The sequence below is a fragment of the Manis javanica genome, chromosome 5, assembly GCF_040802235.1.
Source record: "Manis javanica isolate MJ-LG chromosome 5, MJ_LKY, whole genome shotgun sequence".
In the NCBI taxonomy this organism is placed as follows: domain Eukaryota; kingdom Metazoa; phylum Chordata; class Mammalia; order Pholidota; family Manidae; genus Manis; species Manis javanica.
Genome location: NC_133160.1, coordinates 29,741,277 through 29,752,837, shown reverse-complemented (window position 1 = coordinate 29,752,837; position 11,561 = coordinate 29,741,277). Strand labels below are relative to the sequence as shown.

Sequence of the window (11,561 nt, the reverse complement as noted above, 5' to 3'; positions counted from 1 at the left end):
AAAGAAGTTGGGGTCGTTTCTCCAGGGAGAAAGGAGCAAAATGCACCACCAGCCACGGCTGCTTCCCAGCTGGGCCCGGCCTGTTTGTCCCGCCTGCCCACTTGGCATACATCACATATGAAATCCTCTTCCAAAAGTGGGAAGCTGACTGCTGGCAGAGTCAACGATGGTCAGAATAGGACTCAGGGATTGGAATTCCTGTGACTCCTTATACTAGCTATGAGACAATAGGTCACAATAAGTCACTTAACTACCCCCCTTATGAGCTTCAGATTTTGTTTAAGGTATAAAAAGAGATAAGAATGGTACCCCCACTTCAGGGTTGTAAGGGTTAACAGAAGTGATGATAGTGACAAGCTTCACCTGGAACATTTGTTCTCAATGGTACACCCAAAAGGGCCAAAAGTGGTTGTTGGGAAGGGGAAAAAAAATTATTCTTTTGATGTATAAAGCACAGACATAGATACAGTATGCTGTACATCTGCAGTATTAAAATTTCATGGGGTTTCTGCACAAACACTTATGCATGAGGAACCCTTATACATTGCTCATAGGAATGTAAATGGTGCAGCCACTGTGGAAAATAGTTTGGCAGCTCCTCAATAAGTTAAAAATAGAGTTACCACATGATCCAGCAATTGCATCCTGGGTATGTGCCCAAGAGAACTGAAGACAAGTTTGGAAACAAAAACTTGTAAATGAATGTTTATAGCAACATCATTCACAATAGCAGAAAGGTGGAAATAACCCAATGTCCATCAGTCAATGAATGGTTATAATGTGGCCCAGCCATACAAAGGAATCAAGTACTGGTTCATGCTATAATGTGGATAAAACTTGAAAACATTAAAGGAAGTCAAACACAAAGGTCACATAGTGTATGAGTCCATTTCTGTGAAATGTCCAGAACAGGCAAATCCATAGAAATGGGAAATAGATCAGTGATTGCCAAGGGCTGGGTGAAGGGAAGAGGGGAATAGGGAGTGACTCCATAATGAGTAGGGGTTTTGTTTTTGGTGTGATAAAAATGCTCCAGATTGAGACAGTGGTGGTGCTTGTGAAAGTTTGTGACTATACTCTAAAAAGACACTTTCAAATGATATACTTTTAAAGGAAATTCCATGGCATATGAATTAGATTTCAATAAAACTTCTATTTTTAACTGATCAGGGAAAAGAAAGTCTAAAAAGGCAGGGAGTGGGGGGCAAGAATGAAGTTAAAATTTGAGAAGTGCTGACCCTAGAGGCTGGCCACAAGACATGTCACATGCACATACTGGTGGTATTTTTATTATTTTTACAGATCTATAATCTGTTACCTAAAGCCTTTGGGCCAGGCATGTTTCTGAATTCAGAATGTTTTGGATTTTTAAAAGGAAATATGGTGCACAGGTAACCATCCTGGAAAAGTTCAGGACAGCAGCCAGTAAACCAACATTAACATTTCTGCAAGGAAACAGATGTGCTTTCACACTGAGTGAGCTAAATGAGGGCTCTCAGTGTTCCCTGTCCAATACAGGAGCCACATGTGGTTAGTCTGAGTGGAATTGTGGCTCAAGTGTAAAATCCTCACTGAATTTCAGAGACTCAATATGAGAAAACTGATAATTTAAAAAAAAGAATGTAAAAAATTAGTCATTTTTATATTGATTACAAATCGTAATGGCAATATTTTAGATCTATTGGATGCATTCTTTGCTTCTCTTTGCTTTTTTAATGTGGTCACTAGAAAATTCTGAAGTGCCCACACAGCTCATCTTTGCAGCTCACATTCTGTTTCTCCTGGAGAGACGCCATTCTAAGGAATCTTCCATCGGGTCACGCAGCTGTGCCCTCAAATGAGCTTATTCCAAACTTACTTAAAAAATAAAACGAAACAAAAAAGTTTGCACTTTAGTGCTTTTAGATTTCTGGATTGTAACTGCAACTGCTAGATCAAAGATGTAGCCTGTGGGCCTGGAGAATCAGGGTTGAGAAGGTAAGTGGGCCCCCACCTCCCTGGCCTGTGGCCAGCTGGCTCCACATCCAAGGCTGGCCAGACCACTGGGTCCCTCAAAGCCAGTCCCCCACAGAGGCCCTTCCTAGAGCCCTCTGCCTGGGCCACCCCAGGCTGCTGGGTCAGCTCTGCCCAGGCCACTGCCTGCAGTACAGCAGGGCAGTGAGTAGGAGGCAGCTCAGACGGAGGGCGTGTTGGGGCGGGCTGATGGGGCTCAAGCACTGGACCGGTGGCAAGCAGACAACCAGCCATGCCCAGTCTGGGGCTCTGGCTCGTGTTCCTGCTGATGGCAGTGCCCCCACTGCAGCCCTCCTCGTTGCCACCACCGGACACCCCAGAGGGAAAGGCCGCCATTGCAAACCTCGTCCTCTCAGCACTGGAGAGAGCCACCTCCTTCCTAAAGAAGAGGCTGCCAGAAATCAACCTGGACGGTGTGGTAGTGTTCCGAGTGCTGGAAGGTGGGTGCACCCTCTTTCCCCTGGACCCGCCACCGGGAAAACCATTTCTCAGCCTGACACCTGTCTGGTCTGCACCCCTGGGACCTGGCCACTTCCACTTCTTGGCCCCCAAAGAGCCAGCTTTGTCTGTAAGAAAAGAGGGGCAAGGGGCAGCTTGCTCCTTTTTGGGGGACTGGGGCCTCGCTGTAATCAATTTTTTTTAGAAGCAGGAAGGATTCAAAGGCCACATAAGAAAAGATTTGAAAATTATGATTTTCCCTAAAGGAAATGATCTATTTAATAGTCCCTCCTCCTGACATGCCATGAACGAGGTGCATAGACAGAGTGTGTCCTTTGAAGGAGTATTTATGGGAAGGCTACAGACAAACGGGGAACCCTTCAGATCAGGTTCCAGCCCCACTCCCCTCACTTGCAGCCAAAGCCGCCTGAAAGCTCAGAGAAAAAAGCTAAGTGTTTGCTCAGCTTTAGGGATGCAATATCTCCACTGAGGGGACTGGAGTCAGGCCAAGGCAAACAGAGAGGCACCCTACACAACACACTTCCAGTTAACGAACCCCTCCCCAAAAGGCCATTCTGGCCTAAGTGACAAAGAGCCGACTTGGTATCAGCCTGGGGCTCTGTCTGCCCTGCTCCCCACTCCCTGCATCATGCCCTCTGCATAGCCAGTCACAGCTTTCTGCCCCCTGCCCACCTGCACTCCAGTCCCAGCAGGAGGAGGGGGTCTGGGACACATCTGCTTCTGTCCCTGGCCTCACTGCCTGGTGGCGTCCTGGTGTCTCCCCAGCCACAATCCTAGTCCCCTCCCCTCCAGGCCAGGACCAGCTTTTGGCAAGACGCATGCCACTGTCTCCTTCATTCAGGCCCAGCCCTGCTTCATGACTCCTCTGGAAGTTAATAATAATACAAAACATGCAGGGCCGGCCTCCCCATCCAGCACAGGATACTTCTGGGGGCCTATAAAAAGGTTGTAATTTCTCTTAAGAAGAAATAAATGAGCTTTTAAGTCAAAGGAAATGCTTTAAATGACACGCATATCCATCTTTATACCAAGGCATTTATCAACACAATCTTTAATGTGTATTTTTTTAGCGGAGGAAGGACCCACAGAGGGTTGCAGTCACAATGCTGGCCGTGCTGTGACCACCTGGAGGCCTGACCGGGGCAGCCCGAGCTGCCGGTCTCCCTCACAGGTCTGGCTGGTGGTGGGAGGCCTCAGTTCCTCACCACGAGGGCCTCTCCATAAGGCTGCTTGAGTGTCCACACAACCTGTGGCTGGCTTCCCCTGGAGCAAGTGACCCAAGAGAGGAAGGTGGAAGCCTCACTGTCTTTCACAGCGAAGCCTAGGAAATCACACACCATCATTGCCCCAGTTTCTTGTTGGTTTCACAGGTCCACCGCACTCGAAGTGGGAGGGGCTTGAAAACCAGCTCACACAGCACTCACTATGAGAGTCCTACCTCCATCCCCAGCCTCCCCCAGAGAGAGCGATGGGGTTCCTCTTCTGAGGGGGTCCATTTGTCTCCTGGGTCCTCTCTGCTTGGATTAGCCAGGTGGACACTGACTCTAAGAGATCAAAAGTTCTCACCAGCAGCCTCCACCAGCCGGGAGAGAGTTCCAGAAGGTGGCAGGAGCCGCCACACAGGCAGGGAGCAATAGGAACAAGGCTCAGGACTCACGAGGCCACAGGGGTCTCCCTGGTGACTGGGGCAGCCCTCTGGATGCCACCATGTTAACGTTCCATCTGCTGGAAGAGCCAGGTGGTCCAGAACAAGGCTTCAGAACCAGACTGCTGGGGTGCAAGCTCAGGGATGGAGCCAAGCCACAGGAGGGTGTTAGGGAGCCCATCACCCCATAAGGCTTGCTTGGCACCCTTCTTAAGCCTTGCTCCCCTCCCCAACAAAGTTCTCTGCCTGAAGGTTGATGCCCAGCCTCATCTCTCACCTTCTCAGCCCTGATGCTCTCCCTCACATCCCCTCTCTTTCTGGCCACCTCTTGACCTTCTTCTCCCCACCACCACCATTCTCTCCCACCCCTGCAGGGCCACTGCCAGCCTATAGGGCACCTTTAAGAATATTAGAAAAAAAACTTCCCTTCCTCAAGTCATTTGACTGCCATCTGCTGGAAAATTGTCTTACTATACCAACACATGGCAAATTGTGCAACGTCCAACCTGTCCCATAGTACAGGGGCTTCCCACCCTGAAATTTGAATCCCTTCCTTTTTTTTCCTCCTGTACAGCGAACCCTAAGTCTCCCTAATTAGTACTAATAGCTAAGCTTTATTAAGTGCTTACTTTGCACTGCAGAGAATGCTAAGTCCCCTCTACACATTAGGTCATTCATCCTTACAACACCCCCACCTCCGAGAAGTACCTCTATTTTACAAATGAAGAAAGTGAAATGAAGAGAAATTAAAGGAGACTTTCTCTAGTCATCCAACAAAAAGTAATAGAGTCGGGATTTGAACCTAGGCCCACCTCCAGAAATCAAGCTCTTAACACCACCTTCTGCTACAGAAGTTTCTAAAGGATGTTTTCATCTGTCCTTTCTGGGCTCAGAAGCTGCCAGGGGTTTAGGCTGGAGTCACAATGTAATGACAGCTAATGGCTTAGAGCGCCCTCTAGTGTCGAGCACCAAGTAGGGCACTTCCTAGGAAACGTCGCCTACCGCAGGAGCTCACCTCTGGGGCAGCTCACAGAACATGGTCCTTTTCCTGAGAATACCCTTGAGGCTCAGAAAGCTTAACTTAGCTGGCCAAGGTCACACGGCTTCTGAGTGTAGAGCTGGGACTCCAATCCAGCTCTCTCTGAGCCCCAGTGACAGAGCCCTCAGAGGACGGGAGTGTGGATGGGGACGAAATTCTGGGAAAGGGGGATAGACCTGCCCCAAACGCAGCCACTTGCAAGACCATCTCAGAACTGCGGGTCTTTTCCTGTAACAGAGCAGGTATCTGTTATCTGTACCACCAACTTCTTGTCTCCTGTTGTTTGTGTCCCCAGAAAGGATGCACGAATGGGCTGTTCCCCCAGAGCCAGCTCTACATGAATCTCTTCTGCGCCAACATGTGGCCCTGAACCGGAGAGCTGAGGCCATCGGATATACCTAACCCACCAGGACATCTTTATGGAAAACAGTGGGCCTCAGCGTTCCGCTCTAAGGACAAAGCAGCAGGGTGTCCCTGGTTCAGGCGTACACACACACGCACACACGCACACACGCATGCACACGCGCGCAGTAGGGCCACCAGATTTAGCAGATTAAAATAGGGGTTGCCCAGCTAACTCTGAACTTAAGATAAACAATGAATACACTTTTAATATAAGTATATCCCAAACACTGCATGGGATATGCCTTTTCAAATTTGTATTTGTTTATCAGAAATGCAAATTTAACTGGGCATCCTGTACTGTATTTGCTACTGTGTGACTGCTTCCTGCCCCCAAAGGCTGACCAAGTGACAGACCTCTGGGCTGACTGCCTAGCTGACCAGCAAAGAGACCTCAAAGCCCTGGAGATGAGGCATAAAGGGGTATCCAGATCCCTATGCTGACCCCAACCAGCTCCCAACCAAGACCCTAAGTCTAGGAGCCCCTGCTCACTAAGGCAGAGCCTGGGGGCTGCCCCCTTCCAGCCATTGCATTGAGTGCCCACCTCCTGGTGCTGCCTCACCCTGATGGCAGGAGGCACCGTGGTGACCTTGAGGGGTGAGAGCAGGTGAACCTGGAGGGAGGCCTGCAGAAGGTTCTCTGTCTTTGCTTCCAGTCATGTTGTGTGGAATCGGTGGCTTCTCTGACTTCTACAAGCTCCGGTGGCTGGAGGCCATTCTCAGTTGGCAGAAGCCACAGGAAGGATGCTTCAGGAAGCCTGGTGAGCGGCACTGGGAGAGGGAGGGTGGTGGAGGCTGGGTTTCTAGACCAGGTAAGGAAAGAATACAGTGGTGTTAGGGACACTGTGAGGGATTTGCAATACTTACGTGCATGCATACACATGCAAATACACACACACATGGAAATGGGGTTACAGCTTTGGAATCCAAAACTTCACAGGACAGGAGACAGCCCTGTGGGAAGAGGTCAGCCTCCTACACCTGCATTAATAAATTCTTTCCCTCAGTGAAAGTATTCCCTGGGTATCTATATGTGTCAGACATTTCTCTACGCTCCAGGAAAACAAAGGCCCTGAGGAAAAGAGGCAGAAATCACCTAAATAAACCAGTTAGCAAAATTATTACATGTTCTGATAAGGGCTATGAAGGAGGTAATAGACTGAGAAAAAAAGAATATCACAGAAGATTCTTTAGGCAGAGTGGTCATAAAGAGATGTCTGAGAGGAGGTGACATAGAAGCAGAAGTGGGTGCATAAAGGATGCAGCCCCGTTCCAGCCATGTGACACTGGGCAGCTGGTCCTTGTTAGAATAAGTCGGTTCACCTCTCTGAGCCTCAATTTCCCCATCTGTAAATAAATGAGCAAAACAAATCCCTTTCCTGAACTATGAGGAGTCAACATAACACATGTGAAACCAGCTGGCCTGTGCAGGGTACACAGGAGGCTCCCCATAAATGCTGAAGCCTGGGATGTTCAAAGAGGCAGAGTTTTTGCAGTAAGATAGTCTGTTTTTACACAGACGGGTTTATAAAATGAAGATTCTCAGGCTCCCAGACCTACAGATCCAGCAGGGAGGGTAGGCCTGAGGAACCTGCATTTGTGACAGGCTCCTCTGGCTATTCACTGAAGGGGCCGGTGGATGGCCCTCTGTGCTTGGGAGGTGGAAGGAAGGGTAGGAGTCCCTGACACCCTCCTCTTAGGAAGGGAGAGCCCAGGGACATTATCTCCAGTGGAAGGGCCAGGATAGAGAAGTTTTGAGTACATTACTAAAAATAGGAGGGATCATGCCCCTCAGTCACGATCTACTCAGGAAAACAACCCACACCAGGAAGTCCAGCAGAGGGAATTTAATATAGGAGACTCATGTCCAAAGTGTTTTGAGAGCTGAAAACAGAGAAAGTGGGAAAACTCAGAGACTGACCACTGCAGGGAGTCACTGCCCACCCAGGGGGCATAGCTGGAGGGACTGTGGGAGGAGTGGGGTTACCACAGCCTTTGGGAGCTGGACACAGAGGAGACAGAGGATGGGGGAGAAATACCCAGCTTCTCCCCTCCTTCCTGTTCCTGCTGTTGGTCAACCCTAACTGGAAGCTGGTGCACGAGGCATCCTGGGGACTGTAGTTGGAGGGGTCAGTACACTATGGTTCAGAGCAAAGAAGGGCAGGGAGGGGATCTTTGAACCAGCACAATCCCAGTGGTCACATGTGCTGATGCCTCCAACTTATACCTGTTGTCCTAGAGCCACTATGAATCGTGGCTGCTTTCCTCCTAAAAGGGTCCTGGTTGAGAAGATAAATTATGTGGTCAGCCCAACAATGTAGAGAAGCTGTGACTAGGATATAACCATATTGGGAAGGGAAGGAAGGCAAGACGTAATGGAAGGGAAGATGGAGAGGGATGCAGAGAGGAAGAGAGATGGAAGATATTTGCTTTTCTATTTTTTATCAAAAAAAATTAATAACTTCAAGGCAAACACAGAAAGGGAGGAGGAACAGCCAGCTCACAGAGTAGATGTCCAGCATATGGTGGTGAATGATTCCAGCCAACAAATCCTCCATCAGTGCCTCCCTGGTCTCACCACCTACCTACAGGTAGACAAGGGAGAGGCGTGGAAGCACAGACCCAGTGGGTCATTTTGTAGCTGCTACCAAAGGTAGAGCAGAGGAAGAAAGAGAAGCTCTCAAGAAATTAGGCCTGCCTGACACAGGGAGCTGGGGCTACTACCTATGGCTGGATGGTAGGGGGCATGCTGTAAACTCAGTGGAAAGATTTACAGCTGGAAGCTAGGACCATCCTGAGAGCTGGAAAGAGAAATGCAGAAATTCCAAGGCCCAGGGTCCTTCCTGGGGCCCCTGTAGGTTGACCAGCAACTTAAAAACTGTCCATGAGGAAGGAGCGCGCTCTGCCCTTCACTTGTGATGCACACCCGTGGAGCAGGGTAACGGTGAGATTAAGAGATGGATTCGAAGTCATGCCCCTTCAAATCTGCTTCTGCTCCTTCCTCACTGTGGGGGCCACTCAGCCTCTCTGAGCCTCAGTTTCCTCATCTGTAAAATGGGGCCCAAACAGTACCTCCTTCACAGGGCTCTTGGGGTTAGTATCAGATCATTGTGCAAGGCACTCCCCATGGCATTTGGCATATGGCAGGCCACTGATCAGCATAGACTACAGGGTTAATAATTAGGCTCCTTGGAACCTGCCTTCTCCCTCCCTCTGAGGGGCCTGACCAAGGTCCTTCCTTCACCAAGCCTGTGAGGGTGGAGGAAAGTCTGGGTCCCTCCACTAGCGAGACAATAAAAGTGGGTGGCCCTCTTTGAGTTCGGAAAACCAAATAACATCTAAGGGGTTCTTGTCTCAGGCTGGTGCTCAGGGTCACATGGGCAGGCCCAAGGCAGCAATAAGGGGGCCATCGGGGTCGAGAATTAGGCTGTGGGGTCACCAGGCCGGGAGCTCAGGTCTGCTGCCTGAGCTCAGTTTCCCCATCTGTCAAATGGGGCAATAAGGTGTTCTTCTAGAAGGTCTCGTGCGGGGCCTGGGAGCAGGGAAGACAGGAAGGAGCTGGACACATGTGTGGCCTCAGAGACCACAGGAGCAGGGGGTGGCCCGGCTTTGTGTCCCTGTGTTAGTTAAGTCACTAGGTGGAGGTGTCACAGGTGGGGAGGCTCCAACTGGCTGAAGATATTTCTCCAAAGATGGGAGCTGTTAGTTGCCCCCACTTACAACAGCTGGCAGATGGGTTCCCAGCCCAGCAGAGGGGATTTGCAGGTACCAGGCTGGCGGGGGTGTAGCTGAAAAGCACTCACGGTGGAACTATGGGCACCACCCAGAAATGACAGAGGACTCTCTCTTCTCAGATGGCTGCTCCTCCCACAACACAGCCATGGCCATGGGGGCCCTGGGGGGCTTCCTTTACGCACTGGCAGAATACCCCCCAGCACAGGGAGAGCTGCGACAGTCTGCACCGGCGCCTCCCGCCAGCAGCTACGTACTCCGGCTACTCCACACCGGCCGCTGAAAGATGAAACAGATACCCGGCTTCCTTCCTTAAGTCCCAGGCGCCTGGGCTACACCCTGAGAAGGAGGCAGCTGTAGAAACAGATGACAAAGCAGGCAGCTTAGTCCCTGGGGAGCAGGGCCAGGGAAGGGGGGCCAGATGGACCCAGGAATGGAAGCAGGTGAATAAATTTACGGTGCATTTAGTGGGGACTTGAGTCTTGTTTCCCAGCCCTTTGGACGACCTCTAGGGCTGTTTCACGCCTTCTACCCACACAGCATAAGTTCTAAACAGACCCATAAACGAGTCTTCAAGGTGATTTGCTCAGATGTCAACTGTTGCCTCCTTCCCAGTGGGATTCTGGGAATAGGGTCTCTGAAAGTAGCAGTTCAAGTCATGACCTAGAACTCGAAATATGGCCACAAAAGTCAGTGCATAAATTCTTTATATCTGTTGTAGAGTTCTACAGGATCACTTGCCATGTAGCGTCATGGTCATGCCATTTTACAAAAGACAGTGTAGCCTAATGGTTAATGGTGGGGTTCTGCACCCAGGCTGCCAGAGTCCAAATCCCAGCTGTCTCACTAATTAGTTCTGTATGCTTGGGCAAAGTAATTTAGCGTCTCTATGACTCCATCTCCTCATAAACACCACTGGAACAGTTGTAGCACCTACCTCAGTATTGCCTCTGCTGCCGTGGGTACTAATAACAGTCCCTGTAAAGTCTAAAGTGCCAGGGAAGCGTTGCCTGTGGGTGCTTGTCCCTCAGCTGTGGGAAGGGGCTGCCAACGCATCCCAGCTTGCGGTTCTTCCCTCCTGTCCTGCCTCAGTGAGAGTTTATCTAGAAGTGTCAGCTGGAGCTCTGACACTAATCTAATGTTTGAGAAAAGACCTTCTGGAACCTTACGATGGGTCTATGTCCTGGCTTGGTGCTGATTTCAGGCTACATGCAGACAGGTGTCAAAATTAAACTCCAGGGTAGAAAAACCAGCTAAAAACCTGGTCCTTAGGCTGGGAGACTCTTTAAATCCATCAATCTTACTTTGCCTCAAAGTGGAAAATAGCTGCCAATCATCCTTATGTGACAATCTGGTCATATTTGAGAAACCGAATTAAAATACCCTTTGCTCCTTTGGCACCTGACTGAATGGCCTGGTGGTGGAAGCGGTTCTTCTAAAGCTTTCCACTGGCAGTTAGTCTCCATCTGATCCTCTTGGCAGCTGATCCTGGATGCTTCCCAAAAGTGCTCTTAGGTTGTCAGGCTCATGGGAACACTCTGGGTTGTGTTGGTGGGCTTGGTTGCTTTGGAGGTGGCGGTTTTCTTGGGGAACCAGGGGCCACAACTTAATACCCCCTGGGCACTCCATATGCTTCAGGATTTCTGCCACATTGCCTCACAAACTCATGCTCATGAAGACAGGCACAGCACCCAACCGGATTAGGGGGGCTTCTGACCCCCTCCCATGCTTCCTGGATCTGGGACGGATTTGTCATGGAAGCTGACAAGACACCCATACATTTTTAGAAGTCTTTAGTTACCAAAATAGAGCAAAAAGGCTCTTGGACCTGAGTTTACAAGTATTAAGTAATAGAATGCAGTCAAGTAAATCCAAAGATCTAATTGGTTTTATCAAGCGATTCATGAATCAGGCAGCATCCCACCTCTCCCATCAGAGAGATGCTCTGAGGAAGTGTAACAAAATGGAAGGTGTTTATAGACAGGAGGGTGGAGCTAACAGTTATTAGCCCACTGTGTGGGCTGTGCCCGCTTGCATCAGAACCGTGTGGGGAATCTTGTTAAACATGCAAATTCCCTGGCCCTGCCTCCAGAGACTCTCATTCAGCTGCCAGGAGGGGGCCTGGGAATGTGCATGTTTAGCAGACTCCTAAGGGATGCAGATGTTCCCAAGGCTGAAACCTGCCCTGTCCCTAGACCTGTGTGACATCAGGTGGTGTATAAAGAGAACAGCTACACTTAACCCTGGGGGCATGGCTTTACTCGTGTAAGT

General features: G+C 49.8%; 1 protein-coding gene across 1 annotated transcript; it reads left to right on the top strand.

The window, feature by feature from the left end:
• The first annotated feature begins 2,198 nt into the window (after positions 1-2,198).
• On the top strand, positions 2,199-6,558 carry LOC108393858 (UPF0764 protein C16orf89-like). Its single transcript, XM_017654988.3, has 2 exons — positions 2,199-2,453; positions 5,452-6,558. Exons 1-2 carry the CDS (start codon positions 2,246-2,248, stop codon positions 5,556-5,558), a joined length of 315 nt encoding a protein of 104 aa, XP_017510477.3. The 5' UTR covers positions 2,199-2,245; the 3' UTR covers positions 5,559-6,558.
• The last annotated feature ends 5,003 nt before the right edge of the window (positions 6,559-11,561 follow it).